The following is a 21,379-nucleotide window of genomic DNA, read 5'->3' as shown; positions in this document are numbered from 1 at the left end:
TCCCAAGATTCCACAGGATGGACCCCGGGTCAGTCAAAGTGGTATCATGCTGGTATAGCTGGGTAGTGCAGATACATGACGGGAGGTAAAATGAAGGCATCCCCTCCCCCAATGATTTTTTCCTTCAGTCTCCATATTTCTACATGACAGGGGACAGGATACTGAAAATTGTTCATTTCTAGATCTTTTATATTTATAAAGACTCAAATGATACTTTAAATTTCTGCAATATTAGAAATGTGGGTAGTGAAGGAAAATGTCATGGCGCCGAGGAGAAATCTTATTTGGGAGGAGAAATCCCCTCCAGCCCCATAGCTACCCTCCTTGGTTCAAGTCCCTCACGGAGTACAAATCCTGGCATTTCACACAATGGAACCCTGACAATTAAACTGGGATCAAACTGGGATATAGCTGAGCAGTGAAGACATGGGCAATGTTTCCTAGGCTGAGAACTAATGATGCAGACCAATGTTTCCCAAATTTGGTCTTCCAGGTATTTTGGACTTCTACTTCCAGAAGTCCTGGGACCTGAAGTCCAAAACATCTGGAGGATCAGTTTAGCAAACACTTGTCTAGACTCTATGCCTTGGATGAATCTTTTGAGCTTTTGCTATTCACCACTGCTGTTTAAAAACCCCTATTTGAATCCAAATATAAAGTCGAAGGCTTTCATGGCCGGCATCCAGAGTTTTTTGTGGGTTTTTCAGGGGGCTCTGTGGCCTTGTTCTGGCAGAGTTTCTTCCTGACGTTTCGCAAGCAGCATCTGTGGCTGGCATCTTCAGAGAATGCTTTGCCTGGAAAAAGTGGGTCTGTATCTACTGTGTGAGCCTGGGAATGCAGGAGGGACTTGCATGTGTCTTGTTCTGTTGCTGATGGCAGGCCTCCGGCTGGGAGGCTAATGCAAACGAGGATTAATGTCTGCTAATTGGGGATCATTATCTGCTGGGAAAGCCCCTGACTCTGAACGGTTTCCCATTTGCATTTGCTGAGTCCTTATTTTGCTATGCCTCACATGCAAGTCCCTCCTGCATTCCCAGGCTCACACAGTAGATATACACCCAACTTTTTCCAGGCAAAGCATTCTCTGAAGATGCCAGCCACAGATGCTGCTTGCGAAATGTCAGGAAGAAACTCTGCCAGAACATGGCCACAGAGACCGAAAAACCCACAAAAACCTATGAATCCAAATAACCCGAGTGAGTTATGATTTATTCTTTGATCCCACTGAGGTGTTTTCCTTGCTCAAAGTTCAAGCGGAGGGAGCAACGTCAGCTGGGCGTGGGAGACAATTCCCTGCTTTAAATAGACAGGGGTGGGGTGGGGGGATTAAGGCACAGCCATAAAGAAATCGTAAAGCTATCGTAAATACCAGAAACTAACGGATTGTGGCTACGCAAAAAAGGAGAATAAAAGGAGGAGAGGGAATCCTGATTCGTAGTTTCTCTCTCAGTCCTTCTCAGGTGGTGCCCTCTGGAAGTGTTGGACTGCGACGCCCAGAACCCCCCCCTTCAGAGGGAAACAGGTTTTGGGGTTTATCACATGAAGGAGATCCCAGAAAAATCACATCATTATGTGAAATGATTTCACACGACGTCACTCAAAACCCGCCATTAAAGTGGTCATAAATAAGCATTAACACACATCTTTTTACTTTCTGGATTTCAGCGACAATGCTTTTCTGATATCACTTTATTTGCGCAATTGCTCGCCATTTCTGCTTCATTTGTGAGATGCTTTAAATGCGCTTTAATGGCTCTTTAATGCTGAAATTAGCCCCAATGTGGTAAACTCCTAGGAAACCTATTCTGTGCTAAGGATGCAGTTCCTCACAAATTTTGTTCTCAAAGGAAGCAACTTGTCATTTTTAACTTGGTAAAAATAATCTAACCTGGGGACCTGATATAAAAAGGCTCTGATTGTACTGGGAGCTGACAGAAATTATTCTGGGATAAAACATGGGTCCCCAAAATAAAATTGGAAAACACAGGAGCAAAACCTGGGACTTTCTGGTCTTTTTCATCAGTCTGGATATGCTTTCTCTGCTTCTAGTGGCACTGAGTTCCACAGATTAACTATGGGCCCAAACAGACAGGCCAAAATAAAGCTGCTTCAGGTCACTTTGGAGGTATGCTGTTTAAATGACACACACATCTTAAGAGGTCAGAAGCTGCGCCAAAGCTGCGTCCCATTCCTTAATAATAATAATAATAATAATAATAATAATAATACAGTTTATTTATAGACCGCTTTTCCAAAATAGATCAAAGTGGTGTACAACAGAACAAAACAAATCAATTCGAAATAAAACATAACATATTACAATCATAATCAGATAATAAAACTACTAAAATTACAATTAAAAACTATTAAAACCATACAACTATTAAAACCCAATACAAACTAGCTGGATAAAACCATGTGCATATCGAGGGAAAACAATATCAGGATACATGGAGGAAAGCTTGTTGAAAAAGAAAAGTCTTGAGGTTTTTTCTAAAAAGGTCTAGGGAGGTGACGGAATGGAGCTCGTCGGGGAGCGTGTTCCAAATCTGCGGGGCCGAGATGGAGAATGCCCTTTGTGAGGTCGATGTATATCTCGTCTTCGAGACCCTCAACAGATGCTTCCCGACCGACCTGAGAGTGTGAGGTGGATTGTACAGGGAGAGGTGGTCCTCCAAGTACCCTGGGCCCAAGCCATTTAGGGCTTTATAGGTAATAACCAACACCTTGTATTGTGCCCGGAAGCGAATGGGCAGCCAGTGTAGATCTTGCAGAATAGGTGTTATATGGTTAGCCCTGGAACATCCAGTGACCAGCCTTGCTGCCATATTCTGTACTAATTGTAGCTTCCGGGTTTTGTACAAGGGTTGCCCCATGTAGAGAGCATTATAGAAATCCAATCGAGAGGTTACCAGAGCATGTACCACCGTTTCCAGGTCCCCCCGGCCCAGGTAGGGTCGCAGCTGGCGTATCAGCCGAAGCTGGTAACAGGCGCTTCTGACTGTCGCATCCACCTGAGAAGTCAGGTGGAGCGATGAGTCCAAAAGCACCCCCAGACTGTGAACTGAGTCCTTCAGGGGAAGCGTGACCCCATTCAGGACAGGTGGAGAAATCTCCATCCCTGGGCCAGGGGAGCCTATCACGAGTACTTCCGTTTTCTCTGGATTCAGACTGAGTCTGTTTTCCCTCATCCAGCCCATTACTGACTCCAGACAGGCATCTAGAGGAGAGATGCCATCCCTGGTCACTGCATCAGTCGGAGACACAGAGAAACATATTTGGGTGTCATCAGCGTACTGATAACACCGTGCCCCGTGTCTCTGGATGATCTCTCCCAGCGGTTTCATGTAAATGTTAAATAGCATGGGGGACAAAATCGCTCCCTGAGGGACACCGGATGTCAGGGCCCTCTTATCGGAGCACACGTCCCCCAGCTGCACCATCTGGAATCTACCCGAGAGGTAGGAACGGAACCACTGGAGCGCAGTGCCCCCGATACCCAACTCCCTCAGGCGATCCAGAAGGATACCATAGTCAATGGTATCGAAAGCCGCTGAGATGTCTAAGAGCACTAACAGGGACACACTACCCCTGTCCATGCCCAGACGGAGATCATTGACTAAGGCGACCATGGCAGTCTCAACTCCATAGTCCGCCCAGAAGCCAGTTTGAAATGGGTCTAGAAAATCTGTTTCATCCACGATCCCTTGAAGCTGAAAAGCAACTGCTCTCTCGATCACCTTCCCCAAAAAAAGGCAGCAGCGAAACTGGCTGATAATTATTCCGAATTAGGGGGTCTAGGGAGGGCTTTTTTGGCAGCGGTTTTACTACTGCAGATTTTAGGCTAGATGGAAAGCGCCCTTCCCCGAAAGATGAATTAATTATACGGCGTGACATTGAGCTGCTAGCCATGAGGGGCAGGGATCAAGGGAGCATGTTGTCTTCCTAACACTTCGAAGGATCTTGTCCACTTCCTCGGTACTCACAGACTCAAAATGATCCAGTTTAATGGAGTCCACGGACGCTCTGGACACCTCTCTTCTAGGTTCTGACAAAATACTGGCGTCGAAATCAGCCCTTAGCCGAGAGATTTTATCCGCGAAGAAGTTATTAAACTCGTCACAGCAGGCTTTCGATGGTTCCAAAATAGGGTTCGAGGAGGGAGACAGCTGGGTAAGCTCCCTCACTACCCTGAACAGCTCTGCCGGACGTGACTCCGCGGACGGACGCAATACGTGCAGCATAAAACGAATGTTTTGCCGCACTTATTGCCACTCCGTAGGCCTTCAAAAGGGATTCTAGGAGTGCCTTGTCGGCTAAGTGCTGATGTCTTTGCCAGTTGTGCTCTAGTCGTTGCACAGCCCGCTTCCTTTCCCTGAGGTCTTCAGTATACCAGGGTTGTTTTTTGGAAGCAGGCCAGAAAGGACGCTTGGGAGCGATGCTGTGTATAGCCATGGAGAGATCTTTATCCCAGGTGTTAGTCAGGGCCTCAACAGAATCGCTGTCATTTCCAACTATAACCCCTGTAAGGGCTTCTTGGAACCTTTTGGGTTCCATCAGCCTTTGAGGGTGGACCATCCTAATAGGTTCGCCACCCCCGGGAGGGATTTGGGTGGATGCCTTGAATCTAGCCTCGACCAGGAAATGGTCCGTCCATGATAGGGCAGAGACATTAGTTACCTCTGCCCACGGAGTCTCCATGTCCATACAAAAGATGACATCGAGTGTATTACTGGCAGAATGTGTGGGCCCTGAGACCAATTGGGACAGGCCCATGGCAGTCATGGTAGCCATGAACTCCCGAGCCACACCAGTTGGACATTGACTGGCCTCGAAAGGGATGTTGAGGTCCCCCAGGACAAGAAGCCTAGGGGACTCCAACATCAGTTCCGAGACCAGCTGTGTCAGCTCGGCCAGGGAGTCTGTTAGTGCACGGGGTGGCCGGTAGACCAACAGAATCCCCAGACTGTCCCTGGCCTTCAGGGTCAGGTAAATACACTCAATGAAGTCAGTTCTACGGACATGGTTCCTAGACAAGGGAAGGGTGTTCTTATGGATCAAGGCAACAGCCCCCCCCCGCCCACCTAACCTGATCTGGTCCTTGACTGAGTACCTGGCTGGTAGGGCCTGTGCCCACACTGCTTCACTCTCAGGCCCAAACCAGGTCTCAGTAATGCAAGCCAGGTCACAGCTCTTATCATGTATAAGATCATATATTATGTGGGACTTATTCCTTACGGACCTGGCATTGCACAGGAGCAGAGACAGGGTTTGTGGTACAGTTGGACTGACCCTCAGTTCGCTTTGGCTAGGAGGGTGGATGGAAGGAGAGATAGATATTAGACATCGATCTCGCCTTCCTTTCCGATAAGACTCCACTCTCCTACCGCTATATCTCCCCTTGCCCCACACTACTCCAATAGGAGCTCCAGTTATACCATCACAGTCACCAATAACCTCCCCAAGCTGTACACACACCATGCCCATAGGACTGGACTGGCTTTGGCGTGACTTCCGGCCTCTTAGGACGCATGCAACATTTAAACAGCATACCTCCAAAGTGACCCAAAGCAGCTTTATTTTGGCTTGTCTGTTCAGGCCCTATATTTGCTCATTTGGGCAGGAACACATTTTGTGAAGGAAGCTTTTCAATCACTTTAACACACATGATGGCAGCCTCTTGGGAGTTTATCAGATAAGGGAAATTGGAAGCATAATCCAATGGCAATCCGAATGTAATCGTGGGGTTTAACGTTATTGTGTGATAGACTACCACATGCAATTTCGGGCAATGGGAAGCTATTTTCAGGCAATGGGAAGTCAGTTCGAATGCAATTCAAATTCACGTAAATTCACTGAACTAGCAAATTCATGTGAATGTGTTCTGGCCCCACTTTCTTTTCATTCGAAATTAAGAGAAATTACTCCCGTGTGATAAACTCCTTGGATTCCAAATTACCTTTTCCCAGTCAGTGCTGTCTCTTGTAGATGAGCCTCCACTAATGCACTTCTGAATATCCCACAAACACCTTGAACACCACTGACTTTTCCTTCCAGCTTCCTTTTTCCCACTTCCTTAACTTCAAAGTGTACAGTATTTTATTTAAAAGTCAAACAGCCTGTGAATGAGTTTCCCTCCATTTTTCCACAATAGCACTGGGACTGCTTTTCCCTGCACTGAGTTCCACCACATTCAGCTCTTCTAAAGGTTACAGAAGTTTACAGTTTCTAGAAATCACATCATTAGAGAACTCTAGACCTGGAAGGGACCCCAAGGCAAGGGCCACTTGGTCCAAGCCCCTGCCAGTGGAGCACCCTTCAGGGGTGGACATTCAAACTCTGTTTCAAATAATCCAATGAAGGAGAATCCACCACCCTTGGATGATGTGTGCCTACAAGCTGTTTCTGACTTATGGCTACCCTAAGGCAAACTAACTGTTCACAGAGGTTTCTTGGAAAGATTTATCCAGAGAAGCTTTGCCACCATGACCATTTTCTCAGGCTGAGTGCGACTAGCTCTAGATCACTCTGTTTGTTTCCATGGCCAAGGGGAGATTTGAACCCTGGCCTTCCAGAGGCCGATTCCTCCGACATTCGAATCACAACATCACACAAAGCACTACCCCACAGTCAGACACTGACCCAAATACTTCTGCCACCCCATTTCCCCCATCTTTTCTTTCTTGGCTCACCCAAATGAAGTGAGTTTGGCCTGGCTCGCCACAGCAACGCCTTGCAATACCAGGAGCAAGACCAGGAGGTGTGCCATCCCACTGCCCATCCAGAGAGATGCTGGAGCAAATGGACCGGATGGCAGCTCAGCATCCAGCAGATATATACCCCTCCCTTTCCCCCTTTCCTTGGGTAGAGGCCACAGACAAGTTCAAAACTGTGACTTTGCCCGGGTTATGTGGGTGAACCTTGTCCTCATCCCTCCCAAAGGTAACTATGACTGTGCTGCCTCCCACATTTCTGTGGGGCAGGGTGGGGCACGGGGCAATGATCCAGGGAGGGTGGGCACAGATAGCCAGGCACCAGTGTTGTGGCAGAAGAGCCTCTGGGCCAGGAGCGGGCAACTGCTGAGGGTCCAAGGGCCAACTGCCTGCCCCCAGGATCTTCCAGCAGGAATGTGGCGTGCCACAATTGCTGAGAAACAAATGCCAAACAGAAAAACAAGACTGTCTGAAAGACTTCTATGAGCCTGACCCTGCCTGACTTCTAAGAGGCTTGTGGGAGGGCTGTCTATCCATCACAGGTATGTTCAGTGAGAATGCAGGAGAGGGTCTTCTCAGTGGCTGTTGCTAGCAATGGAAATTCATCCCGTAAGAGGCTCTCTTTCCAACAGCAGGCAAATGCCTTCTTTTTATTTAGGCAACCCTTTGGTTCTTAAGAGAGAGCCAGGGTGGTGGAGTGGTTTGAGTGCTGGGCATGGTCTTTGGGAGTGCAAATTGCCACCTGGCCAAAGAAACCCACTGGGCGCCTTGGGGCAAGTCACACTCCCTTAGCCTCAAAGGAAGGTAATGGTCCAAAACACACTGCAGAAATAATCCCGTTTGAGACAGGCTTGTACTGCCCTGGCTCAATGCCAGGGGATTGTGGGAACTGTAATCTTGTGAGATATTTAGCCTTCTTTGTCAGAGTGCTCTTGTGCCACAAACTGCAATGCCCAGAATTCCCTAACACTGAGCCAGGGCAGTTCAAATGGTCTCAAACTGGATTATTTCTGCAGTATGTTTTGGACCAATGGTGGCAAGCAACCTCAGGGGAAAAAATGGTCAACTCCGTTATTCCATTTTAACTGCCATGGTTCAGTGTGGAATCTTGGGATTTTAAGTTTAGGTAGGGCATACTCCAGGATACTATAGTTTACACGGAAGGCAATTGAAGTGGAATATAACTCTATACAGTTGGCCCTCTGTATCCACAGATTCTACATCTACGGATTCAACAACTGCAGGTTAAAAATATGTTTAAAAATATAAATTCCAAAAATCAAACCTTGATTCTGCCATTTTATATAAGGGACATCCCCACTCAGGCTTGCATCCTTCCAAGGTTGCTAAAAGGAGTAGCCAGCTTGGTGGGGGCAATTAGCTTACACTTTGTAAACTGCTTAGGGAGTGCTTAAATACACTGATGAGCGGTATAGAAATGCACTTGCTATTGCTATACTATGCCACTGTATTTAATGGGACTAAACAGATTTTGGTATCCAAAGGGGCGTGGGGTGGGTGGGCTGGAACCAAACCTCAGCAGATATCACAGCACTGTAATTGTTTAGTTATAGTAGGCTCTTGCTCAACCAATTATGAATATACACACATGTTTTGCAGGTAGGGCTTGTTGTGCCCTAAGGTTCTTCCCGTTCAATCTGAGGATGAGAGAAAAGATTCCTGCCCTTGGGACTTGCCTTCATCAGCAAAACCTCCAGCAGCTTAATTGGGTGCTGAGAGGTGCGAAGAGACAGGCCAAAATAAAGCTGCCAAAATAAAGCACAGCCAGAAGCTGTGCCAAAGCTGCGCTCCTTAGGACTAGAGCATGGCTTTGGCACAGCTTGCAGCCTCTTAGGATGCATGCGTCATTTAAACAGCAGACTTCCAAAGTGGCCTGAAGCAGTGGGAAGAGACATCTAAGTGAGTTTGTAGATACCTTTCCAAGGATGTTGTTGCTCTGCATGCTGAAGGCATGGGTGACTGAACCCTCAGGTGGGTCCCAACAGGAGGGAACCCCCATCATCTCTGTCATCACCAGATAAGGCAGAGCATTGCTAGGTGGTTCCCTCTTTCCCAAGGAGAACACCCAGGTCATAAACCGGGTTGGGCTGATAAACACATTACCATTTTCATTTATTGTCTTCATGCCTACCTGGCCCCTAAGTCTCTGCAGCCAACCAGCCCCATCGCTAAAAGGGAGACTTTGCACCTCGGGCTGCAACAAAAATAAAGCCTTGAAAGCCAACTCCTTCCTCCAGCGTGGAACGGTTCTGGACTTGCCTCCCCTTTTCAGGCGATGAAGCCGCAGTCTTGAGGGATCCTCCATTGTTGCTCCTTGATGTTTTTCCTCATGGTTGGTCCACTATGATCTTGTGGAGCTTCCTGCTCTCTCTCCCATCTTTTCAAGAGTTCTGCAGGAAGAGGGAACGTCAAATGGCTTTTATGCTGCTTTTACCACATGTTAAAAAAGGCTTACGAAAATGGAAGGAAGCACATGTAAAATTGAGGCTGCATCCACTCTGGGGAAATAACCCGGTTTGGCACCACTTTAACTCTTTCTGGCTCAAAGCTATGGAATTCTGGGAGTTGGAGTATGTGGTGGGTCCAGAGTGGAGCTCTGCTCCGCTCTGGGCCCACAACAAACTCCAACTCCCAGAATTCCATAGCCTTGAGCCAGGACAGTTAAAAGTGGTGCCAAACCGGGTTATTTCTCCAGCTGACTATCAGTCTATGGTAAATATGCCTCAGGTAAATATGGTATAAACACACACAAACATCTCATAGAATCACGGAATCTCCTTTAGAAATTTTTAAAATGTTTTTTAGAAATTCTAATTTTTTTTAGAAATCTCCTTTAGAAAGTCACATTCTCTCAGCCTCAGAGGAAAACTTGACAATAAAACCCTGTAGGGTTGCCATAAGATGGAAATGTCTTGACGGCACACAACAACAATTTTGTTTCACACACACACACACATATACATGCACTTGTCCCTCTGTGTTCTTTTATATTTGTTGTTTTTATGTACAGCGCTGTGCAAATCTACAGCGCTATATATATAAATAATAATAATAATAATAATAATAATAATGTATTTGCTAGGGTTAGGGGCACAAGACCCCTGTGAATGTGGAAAAACCACAAATGGCAAAAACACCATGTTTTTCCCTGATAGAACACCTCTCTAGGACTCTCTAGGCCTTCCAGGGCAACTCTGTGGCCGACATCTGACAGACACTGACCATAGAACTGCGCTGGAGGAGCTCCAAAGGCCTAGTAGAGTGTCCTCTCTAGGAATCTCTAGGTCCTCCAGGGCAACTCTGTGGTCAGCGTCCGACAGACACTGACCATAGAACTGCCCTGGAGGAGCTCCAAAGGCCTAGTAGAGTGTCCTCTCTAGGAATCTCTAGGTCCTCCAGGGCAACTCTGTGGTCAACGTCCGACAGACACTGACCATAGAACTGCGCTGGAGGAGCTCCAAAGGCCTAGTAGAGTGTCCTCTCTAGGAATCTCTAGGTCCTCCAGGGCAACTTTGTGGTCAACGTTCGACAGACACTGACTATAGAACTGCCCTGGAGGAGCTCCAAAGGCCTAGTAGAGTGTCCTCTCTAGGAATCTCTAGGTCCTCCAGGGCAACTCTGTGGTCAACGTCCGACAGACACTGACCATAGAACTGCCCTGGAGGAGCTCCAAAGGCCTAGTAGAGTGTCCTCTCTAGGAATCTCTAGGTCCTCCAGGCAACTCTGTGGTCAACGTCCGACAGACACTGACCATAGAACTGCCCTGGAGGAGCTCCAAAGGCCTAGTAGAGTGTCCTCTCTAGGTATCGCTAGGTCCTCCAGGGCAACTCTGTGGTCAACGTCCGACAGACACTGACCATAGAACTGCCCTGGAGGAGCTCCAAAGGCCTAGTAGAGTGTCCTCTCTAGGAATCTCTAGGTCCTCCAGGACAACTCTGTGGTCAATGCCCGACAGACACTGACCATAGAACTGCGCTGGAGGAGCTCCAAAGGCCTAGTAGAGTGTCTTCTCTAGGAATCTCTAGGTCCTCCAGGACAACTCTGTGGTCAATGCCCGACAGACACTGACCATAGAACTGCACTGGAGGAGCTACAAAGGCCTAGGATAGTTCTCTCTAGGAATCTCTAGGTCCTCCAGACAACTCTGTGGTCAACGCCCAACAGACACTGACCATAGAACTGCCCTGGAGGAGATACAAAGGCCTAGTAGAGTGTCCTCTCTAGGAATCTCTAGGTCCTCCAGGGCAACTCTGTGGTCAACATCCGACAGACACTGACCATAGAACTGCCCTGGAGGAGCTCCAAAGGCCTAGTAGAGTGTCCTCTCTAGGTATCTCTAGGTCCTCCAGGGCAACTCTGTGGTCAACGTCCGACAGACACTGACCATAGAACTGCGCTGGAGGAGCTCCAAAGGCCTAGTAGAGTGTCTTCTCTAGGAATCTCTAGGTCCTCCAGGGCAATTCTGTGGCCAACGCCCGACAGACACTGACCATAGAACTGCGCTGGAGGAGCTCCAAAGGCCTAGTAGAGTGTCTTCTCTAGGAATCTCTAGGTCCTCCAGGACAACTCTGTGGTCAATGCCCGACAGACACTGACCATAGAACTGCGCTGGAGGAGCTCCAAAGGCCTAGTAGAGTGTCCTCTCTAGGAATCTCTAGGTCCTCCAGGGCAACTCTGTGGTCAATGCCCGACAGACACTGACCATAGAACTGCGCTGGAGGAGCTACAAAGGCCTAGTAGAGTGTCCTCTCTAGGAATCTCTAGGTCCTCCAGGACAACTCTGTGGTCAATGCCCGACAGACACTGACCATAGAACTGCGCTGGAGGAGCTACAAAGGCCTAGTAGAGTGTCCTCTCTAGGAATCTCTAGGTCCTCCAGGCAACTCTGTGGTCAACGCCCAACAGACACTGACCATAGAACTGCCCTGAAGGAGCTACAAAGGCCTAGTAGAGTGTCCTCTCTAGGAATCTCTAGGTCCTCCAGGGCAACTCTGTGGTCAACGTCCGACAGACACTGACCATAGAACTGCCCTGGAGGAGCTCCAAAGGCCTAGTAGAGTGTCCTCTCTAGGAATCTCTAGGTCCTCCAGGGCAACTCTGTGGTCAACGTCCGACAGACACTGACCATAGAACTGCCCTGGAGGAGGTACAAAGGCCTAGGAGAGTTCTCTCTAGGAATCTCTAGGTCCTCCAGGCAACTCTGTGGTCAACGCCCAACAGACACTGACCATAGAACTGCCCTGGAGGAGCTACAAAGGCCTAGTAGAGTGTCCTCTCTAGGAATCTCTAGGTCCTCCAGGACAACTCTGTGGTCAATGCCCGACAGACACTGACCATAGAACTGCGCTGGAGGAGCTACAAAGGCCTAGTAGAGTGTCCTCTCTAGGAATCTCTAGGTCCTCCAGGCAACTCTGTGGTCAACGCCCAACAGACACTGACCATAGAACTGCCCTGGAGGAGCTACAAAGGCCTAGTAGAGTGTCCTCTCTAGGAATCTCTAGGTCCTCCAGGGCAACTCTGTGGTCAACGTCCGACAGACACTGACCATAGAACTGCCCTGGAGGAGCTCCAAAGGCCTAGTAGAGTGTCCTCTCTAGGAATCTCTAGGTCCTCCAGGGCAACTCTGTGGTCAACGTCCGACAGACACTGACCATAGAACTGCCCTGGAGGAGGTACAAAGGCCTAGGAGAGTTCTCTCTAGGAATCTCTAGGTCCTCCAGGCAACTCTGTGGTCAACGCCCAACAGACACTGACCATAGAACTGCCCTGGAGGAGCTACAAAGGCCTAGTAGAGTGTCCTCTCTAGGAATCTCTAGGTCCTCCAGGACAACTCTGTGGTCAATGCCCGACAGACACTGACCATAGAACTGCGCTGGAGGAGCTACAAAGGCCTAGTAGAGTGTCCTCTCTAGGAATCTCTAGGTCCTCCAGGCAACTCTGTGGTCAACGCCCAACAGACACTGACCATAGAACTGCCCTGGAGGAGCTACAAAGGCCTAGTAGAGTGTCCTCTCTAGGAATCTCTAGGTCCTCCAGGGCAACTCTGTGGTCAACGTCCGACAGACACTGACCATAGAACTGCCCTGGAGGAGCTCCAAAGGCCTAGTAGAGTGTCCTCTCTAGGAATCTCTAGGTCCTCCAGGGCAACTCTGTGGTCAACGTCCGACAGACACTGACCATAGAACTGCAATGGAGGAGCTACAAAGGCCTAGTAGAGTGTCCTCTCTAGGAATCTCTAGGTCCTCCAGGGCAACTCTGTGGTCAACGTCCGACAGACACTGACCATAGAACTGCAATGGAGGAGCTACAAAGGCCTAGGAGAGTGTCCTCTCTAGGAATCTCTAGGTCCTCCAGGGCAACTCTGTGGTCAACGTCCGACAGACACTGACCATAGAACTGCGCTGGAGGAGCTACAAAGGCCTAGTAGAGTGTCCTCTCTAGGAATCTCTAGGTCCTCCAGGCAACTCTGTGGTCAACGCCCAACAGACACTGACCATAGAACTGCCCTGGAGGAGCTACAAAGGCCTAGTAGAGTGTCCTCTCTAGGAATCTCTAGGTCCTCCAGGGCAACTCTGTGGTCAACGTCCGACAGACACTGACCATAGAACTGCCCTGGAGGAGCTCCAAAGGCCTAGTAGAGTGTCCTCTCTAGGAATCTCTAGGTCCTCCAGGGCAACTCTGTGGTCAACGTCCGACAGACACTGACCATAGAACTGCAATGGAGGAGCTACAAAGGCCTAGTAGAGTGTCCTCTCTAGGAATCTCTAGGTCCTCCAGGCAACTCTGTGGTCAACGCCCAACAGACACTGACCATAGAACTGCCCTGGAGGAGCTACAAAGGCCTAGGAGAGTGGTCTCTCTAGGAATCTCTAGGTCTTTTGGTGCAACTTTTAGTTAAGGTTGACCATAGAGTTGCACCGGAGGACCTAGAGATTCTTAGAGAGGACATATTAATCAAATCCGTAAATATCAAAGCTGCAAATATGGAGGGATGAGTGCCTATAAAATCTAGCCTCTCTTTTAGGGCAGGGACCTGTGTAATTTACAGCCTGGAAGCTACTCTGAGGGCTTTATGCCGGGTACAAATACTCTACATAAATAAATAAAGCGAAATAAGTGCGTGTACATTTTTCAGAGGCACATATATAACGATATTGCTGAGGTAAATAAGGTATAAACACACACATTCTATTTCATAGAATCACAGAATCTCCTTTAGAAATATATATATGCATTAAGGGTGCAAATGTACATATGTATGACGTCGTTTCATGACAAGATGGCGTCGCAGGGGCTGCCGTGACGTCACAGACTCGGCTGCAGCCCTCCATGTTGGCGGGCCAGCCAGGCTCGGGTCACGTGAGTAGGGTCGGCAACGATTCGCTTCCATCAGAGCCACGTGACTCCGGCACTTTAGGAATGCGCCCATGAGTCCGAGGGGGAAGTCACGTGGCCTCCAGGCGAGCAGTCCTCCTGCGCATGCGCGACAGCCCCGTACGGTGACCGCCCTTTTCTTGACCTCCGGCGTTGACGAGGCGGCTTATTCTGCGCATGCGCTGCTCCTCCCCTTTCTCTGTTCCTCCCCCTGCACGTGACCCCGCCCATCCCAGCCGCCCCGCTCCGTCTCTTTCTGCGCATGCCCAGGGGGGCGGGTAGCGCGAACTCCCTTCCCTCGGACCTTGGCAGAGCCCTCGTCACGTGACCTGGAGGAGGGCGGCCATTTTGGTTACAAACACAAACAAGCGGCGAGAAGAGGAAGGAAGGAAGGACGGAAGGCAGGCAAGGAGGGAAGGAAGGACGGAAAGCGCGGGCGAGCGATAGAGAGAGACGCGGAGCCGAGCAGTCGCCTTTGCAGGCGGCGGCCTCCGCCTCCTTCTCTGCCCCTCTCCCGTCTCCCGTCTCCCGGCGCCGAGCGGCAGGTAAGGCCTGAGGGAGCGGCCGGAGGAGGAGGCCCGTCGCCATGGAAACCTGGGCCCCCACCCCCATACGCGCCGTCGCCATGGAAACGCCCCCTCCCTCCCTCAGCGCCCCGCCCTCTGGGCTCCCGACTCCTCCACGGGCCCCGCCCCCTCCGCGGACGCCGGAAGTCCCGCCCCTCCGCTTCCTGTGCAGCGGCCCCTTCCCCAAGCCTGCCCTCAGTCAGAACTTGGGGCGCCCTCAGGCTCCGTCAAAGGGAATGGCGGTGAGTGACAGCCCTCCTCGCGGCTTTCGAGGCCCAGGTTGAGCCGCATGACGGCAGCTGTGAGCGAGGCCTCCTGGCTGCCCTGGGCTTCTGGCCCGGATCAGGAGGGTCCGAGAGTTGGAAGCGGCCCCCAAAGGGCCCCTTCTTCTGCCATGCAGGGACTCTCCATCAGAGCAGCCGCGAGGGATGGCCCTCCAGCCTCTGCTGAAAGGCCTCCAAGGAAGGAGACGCCGGAGCCCTCCAAAGCAGTGTTTCCCGCCCTCAAAGGGCCCTTGCTCTCAGGAGGGTCCTCCGAATGTTGAGATGGAGTCTCTTTTCCTGTATCCTTTGCTCCATTGGGTCCTATTCTCTGGAGCAGCAGAAAGCAAGCTTGCTCCCTCCTCAATACGACATCCCTTCAAGTACTTAAACGGGGCCATCATGCCCCCTCTTAACCGTCTCTTCTCCAGGCTGAACATCCCCAGGTGGCTGTTCCAGAGGGGAGAGTAGTGGAGTCTCCTTCCTTGGAGGCTGGATGGCCATCTGTCAGTGGGGATGCTTGGATGGAGAGTTCCTGCATGGCAGATGAAGAAGGGGCTTGGACTGGATCAGGGCCCGGCTTTGAGGGGTCTCTTCCCATTCTGTGATTCTGGTGGGGCTCAGCGTTGAGACCCAGGGAAGGAGGCCTCCTTGCGCCTGGATCTAAAGGACGTCTTCTAAGCCCAGTTTTGTCAGCTCTGCCTGGCAGCAGCAGCAAGGGCTCTCCTGGCTTTCTAGCCTTCTCCTGGCCTTGGGTTGAGGGTGTTTGGTTGTGTCTTCTTCTTGCCTGGCAGAGGATGACCCTTTGGGTCTCTTCCAGTGCTAGCATTCTGTGATTCCAGGAAGGCCTTCTTGCACCTAGACAGCTCTCAAGGAGGTCTTGGTTGCCTGTGACTGGCAAGAGCAGCCAGGGCTCTCCTGGGTTTCTGGCTGGCTTCCCTGTAGATCTCATGTGTAAATGTGTGTGTTTGGGGGGGTTGGAAGGTCCTTGTGTTGTTGTTGTGTGCCTTCGAGTCATTTCCAACCTGTGGGGACCCTATCGCAGCGTTGTCCTGGCAAGACTTCTCCAGAATGGGTTTTCTTTCTTCTGAAGCCGAGAGAGTGGGTCCTGCTGAGCCAGGATTCGAACCCTGGACAGCCAGTATCCTCGCCCAGCTCTCAAAGCATTGCACTGTGCATCCCCTTACATCTAGGCAGGTCTTAGGAATGCCTTTAAGCCCTGACTGGCAGCATCAGGGGCAGAGATGGCTCTTGGGGTTCCTGGCAGGATTATTATTATGGTAGTCCCCCCATATTTGCTGGCATTATGGGCGAAGGACCCCCATGAATGGGGAGAAACCACAAATAAAAAAACCCCATTCCTCTTTTTATCTGGGAGAGCACCTCTCTAGGCATCTCCAGGGCAACTCTGTGGTCTACATCTGCCAGAAATTGACTATAGACTCATCCTGGAGGACCTGCAAATGCCTAGAGTTTTCTGGAGGAACAGCTAGTTTCTCCTGCTTCTGGTCAACCTCCGGCAGAATTGCTCTGGAGGACTTAGAAATTCAGAGGGAGAACATATTAATCAAACCCACAAATAATTGGATCCGTAGATGTCAAAGCCACAGATGTGGAGGGCCAACTGTATGACTGTGTAACCTGTGCTTGCGTAGAAGTCTAGACATTTTAGTCCAAAAACTGGGTCGACTTCTCCATGGCTGAAGAAAAGCGCCGTACTTTAATAGTTATCAACAAAGGGACCATGCCCTGGTGAAAGGGGAGAGCTTACTCTCTTTTCGGAGCCCCCAAAACAAGCATGAACCCCTCTACTATCTCACCCATCCAGTCTTTAGGGTGAGCACAAATAGTTGTGTCTATCAAAACTTTTAAAGGTCTTTAGCATCGTTTTCCTTCACTTCAGCCTTTACATCCTTTGTTATGTGCTGCTAAGTTTTACCCTGGACTTATCCACAGGTCATATCAAAATCCCTAATTTTAGCCCCAAAATATGAGGTCAACTTATAGCTGAATATATTATTATTATGCTTTATTCATATAGTGCTATAGATTTACACAGCGCTGTATGTACAAGTAATAAAATAGATAAAGTAAACCCACCCATGGCATACAATCTAAGAAATAATAGCATCATACATATAAATAATACATAACAATACAGAAAAGGGTTCAGTAAAGTAAAGCAGGCAACAAATTAAAAACATCAAATAACAAATACGATATTTATTTATTTATTTATTGGGTCTCTTTCTGCTGGAGAGGCTCCGAAGGCGGCTCTCAGCTTTTCCAGGGCTGGACTGGTGGGGATTGGACCTCAGGCCTTTGGCGCAGAGACAGAGGGAGCTGCCCTTGTCCCCTTGGGTCTGGCTGTTGACCCCTTTGGCATAATATGATTGCCCCCTTGCCCTGCCTAGAATCCCCGCTTTGCCCTCCTGCTTTTTCCCCAGGGCAGAACAGGCCACTTCCAAAGCTGGCTTGTGGGTAAGTTGACAGAGTTAGTGATTTTGTGGCCTAAATGTGTGTGTTTCCCTTGCAAAGCCTCATTCTTCTTGGTGGCAATGATAGTTGCCAGATCTGTTATCAGGTTTCTGGTGCATATTTTGTTTTTTGAAGTTCACTGTTAACTTGTGTTGTGAACTTGTGTAGCTTATTGCTGCAGAACTGCTATGGATGTGTACACAGTTGTGGAGGGGTGATCCATCAGGGCCTGTCTCCATAGTAGCTAAGAACTGCGCCATCCTCTCCAGAAGCAGGCTTGCTGTCATTGCTAAATGTTAGTGGCAGGTGTAGTTGTTCTTGGAATATTGTTATAATCTTGCAGGTCATGTGCTTGAAATGTGAATTGTTCTTAAAATGCAGTTCTCTGAAATTGGCAAGTTCCAAAGCGTATGTTTCACAAACTGTGATGCATACCTTTTGGTGTTGCTTACCTCTTCTGGGAGGGTTGCTTAGTCTGCTGCTTGAGAGGCTGAACTCTGGTCTTTGAAGGATGAAAGATGTGCTCCTCCAGGAAACAGTTTTGGGTTCCTTGCAGCGTTTGTGTCATTCTGAAGCCTCAAGCCAGGAAGGAAATAGGGAAGAGGCCAGAATTCCTGGATCTAGCATTGCATTATGGGCAGCCAGGGTGTTTTATTCCTGAATAACAGTGTAGATATTTTCAGTAATGTAATGGTGCAACCCTTAATGTGCTTTGGATATTATCTTATTGCCAAAAGAACCACAAAATGTGCTACTGTCCAAGTTACATTCTAGGTGCGAAAAGACTGCCTTCTTATTTTATGCAAGCTGTGTCGATCATAGCCGCCTTGGAGAAAGACAGGATATAAATTGAACAAATGAACAATAAATAAAATCAAGAGGACCTGGACCTCACAAATGAGTGGCGAGAATTGCAAAAAGGGGATCAGAGCTTGGCAGCAGGGAAGGAGAGAAGTCAGTTTCCTTTGAAAATGATTCAGAGATATAGCCATGTTAGTCTAGAATCGGTACATAGAGAGATCTTGTAGCACCTTTGGGACTCACTGAAAGAAAGAAGTTGGCAGCATGAGCTTCTTTGCTAGGCTTCACTCTACTTCCTCAGATGCATTTGGTGGAGTGGAACTGAAAATGGTTCCTACTTGCTGGATGCTGGAGCACTGCGGAGAAGCAGCATCGTAAAACTGTTCTGGCATTTCCCTTGCAAAGCCTCCTTCTTCTTGGCAACAATCCAGATCTGGTATTAGGTGTGTGGTGCACCTGGACACCCAGCTGCCCTCCAAGCCTGAGATACGGATGCCCTCATTGGGTTGATTCTGTCACTAAAGGGCTTCAGGCAGCCTTGGTGGCCCAGCGTGCCTTTCAGCAACTGAGGGCCAGTTGCAACTCTTTCCGGATAGCCAGAACTTGATTCGTTCTCTTAGCTGTCTATGCTCTCATAAATGCCAGTGGACTATGCTGCTGTGGCACATTGGATCCAGGGCCTCAGGACATAGCTTTTAATTGGGGCCAGGTGCTGAAGAGCCCTCAGGCTGGGTCTTGAAGAGCACCTTCAGCGTCTACCCTCTTTTTCAAGCACAAACCAAAATCCCTGTGTCAAGGAAGGCTAACTTCCCCTTAGGGTACCCATAAGTTGGAAACAACCTGGAAGCACATTATAACAAGAAATGGTTCTGGTGGTGGCTGTGCTGTTTTAGTGGGTTGTGTGTACGTCTGTCGGTCACAAAATTGGGTAGGAAGTCCCCTCTTGATAGAGCGAGTATCTGGAACTTTTATAATGCAGGAACCTGAAACAGTTTTTTAGGTGCCAAGTGGAGCTCTGGTGTATTTTGCCCTCTTTTGTGCTTGCTTCCAGCATTCCATCTCATGGTCTTTAATTGGTTCCATGTTTGGTTATAATAAGCTGCTCTGGAAGTTTTGCATCCAAAAGGTGCATACAGACTCTTTAAGACAATGAAATAAATGGACATGGTAACAGCCCGTGGGCTCTGAGGTTCTCCTATAGATCCTGACCCACTCCTTCCTTTTCAATAAAAGGATTCCAGTCCCAGCCTGAACATGGAAATGTTTTTGAATTCTTAGTTGCAAGTCTTAGGTTTATGGGAGGTTGGTTCTGAGTTTCTCAGCCATCTGTGGTGTCTGCTAGCAAAGAGGTGTGATTCATAGCCTATCTTTGTTGAACCAACGGAAAGAGCTGAGGGGCATAGTTGGTGAATTGAAGGCTTTATGTAGCTCATTGCCAAGTCTAGTGCCTTAGGGCTCAGCATGTGGATTATTATCTAGGAAGTTTTTGAAATGGTTAAGTGTTGTAAGTGTTTGCGCCCAGTTAAAAAAATGGAAATTAGGGACTGTGCCTGAAGAGGCAACTACCTGCTCTGACACTGGCATGAAAACTGTTGGATTTCAGGCGCTCTTTTCCAAATCGTGTGCTAAGTGAGATGTTTGCTACGGTAATATTCTCTTGGAGTTACAAGTAAGAGAAAAAGGATCTGTGCATTATGTATGAACTTAATACATGCTGCTTGCCATTAACTCCTGCTGAGTAAACTCATCTTCAAAACTAGTGTCAGGACATTGTTAGAGGGTGAATCCACTGCACATGAAACCCATTCAGGGTGTTTGTTGTCCCTGTAATAAGTTCCTTTGCCATGGGGTACATACATCAATAATCACACAGATAAAATCATGCAGAACAGCATTCAGAACCTGGAGGGACTTGAAGATAGAAAACCACAGACGGTATGAAGATGTCAGCCATATCTGAAGTTAAAGTTGCTTTAACGTTCAGCCATTTTTTAAAAAGTAGATGAAGGTGAAAGCCTGGCAGGCCTCTCTAGGAAAGAGGGCATCTCACAAGTAGGGCAGGGCTATTACAGAGAATGCCCATTCCCAACTAGCACCGTTTGTGGTGGCTCTCAGAGAAAGGCTTCTGTGGTGGATAAGAAGATGTGTTACCCTTCAGATAACTGTTGCCTCAAACCACGAAGGGCTTTGGAGGTTAAGACCTCACTGGCTGCTCCCAGGAGGCTGTGGGACTCCCTGCAAAAAGGATGCTAGGCTGAACCCCAGGCTGGTGCCCTTCCGCTGGAAAGCAAAAGTCCTGGCAAGTGCTTGGGCTTGACCAAACACTTTTTCTATGTTCTTCCTGAGCCTTAAAAACTCCAGTTGTTTTTAATGACCGTCATGCGCCCTGGTCTTGAACAGATCTTGCAAATTCTGGACAGCTGTTGCTTCTTTTATTGAATCAATTCACCTGTGATACTTTTCCTCCTCCTGTTCACTTTACTAAGTGTTATTGTTCTGTCCAGTGATTTATGTCATCTGACAGTGTGTCTACAATAACCATGCCCTCAGTTTAGGCAAGTTGGCTTCTAGGGAGAGGCCTTGCTTGCTTTGCTGTGAGGCCCATTCAGAGCTATTTTTCGCACTCCCTGATCTTCAGACAGGTTGAGCATCCCTTGCCTGGAAATCCAAAATACTCCCAAAGTGTCCAGGTGGGTGGCTGAGATAGTGGCACCTTTGCTTTCTGATGGTGTACAGTGTACACAAACTTTGTTTCATGCACAAAATTATTAAAAATATTGTCTATCAAATGTGTATCAAGTGTATATGATGAAACAAATGAATGTTGTTTTTAGACATTGGTCCCTTTCCCAGGAGATCTCATTAAGAATATGCAAATATTCAAAAATCTGAAAAACTCCAAAATGCCAAATGCTTCTGGTCCCAACCATTTTGGACAAAGAAGAGTCAGCTTGTCTGTGTTGTTTGAAAACAAATAATCTATAGAGTTAGAACCATTTAGAGTTTATTAAAAGTAGACACACGCGCAGGCTCAAAATAACCAAACGGTCCCTCATTAAAAATCCATTGCAGGCAGTTCCTAAAAGCCCAGCGGAGCTTTGAGGAGGACAAAATTAACAGAATTGTCTTTCCCAAAGTCTGGCAGCAGCCACCAAGAAGGTCCTCT

General features: G+C 48.6%; 2 protein-coding genes across 2 annotated transcripts in view; one reads left to right on the top strand and one right to left on the bottom strand.

Annotated features, from left to right (window-relative positions):
* Positions 1-14,001, bottom strand: part of ZAN (zonadhesin) — a 56,970-nt gene extending 42,969 nt beyond the window's left edge. The window contains exons 1-2 of the mRNA XM_089479731.1: positions 13,920-14,001; positions 8,866-9,124 (exon numbers count right to left, since the gene is read on the bottom strand). Coding sequence (XP_089335857.1) covers positions 8,866-8,900 — 35 coding nt within the window. The 5' untranslated portion in view covers positions 8,901-9,124; positions 13,920-14,001. The remainder of the gene's footprint in view (positions 1-8,865; positions 9,125-13,919) is intronic.
* A 447-nt stretch (positions 14,002-14,448) lies between these two features.
* GIGYF1 (GRB10 interacting GYF protein 1) overlaps positions 14,449-21,379 on the top strand; it is a 38,948-nt gene continuing 32,017 nt past the window's right edge. Inside the window, exon 1 of the mRNA XM_089481100.1 lies at positions 14,449-14,653. The gene's annotated coding sequence lies outside the window, so the exon portion shown is untranslated. The remainder of the gene's footprint in view (positions 14,654-21,379) is intronic.

The sequence above is a fragment of the Sceloporus occidentalis genome, unplaced genomic scaffold (assembly GCF_023333645.1).
Source record: "Sceloporus occidentalis isolate IW3139 unplaced genomic scaffold, rSceOcc1.0.p SCAF_14, whole genome shotgun sequence".
NCBI lineage: Eukaryota > Metazoa > Chordata > Lepidosauria > Squamata > Phrynosomatidae > Sceloporus > Sceloporus occidentalis.
This window is presented reverse-complemented; position numbering and strand designations above follow the sequence as displayed.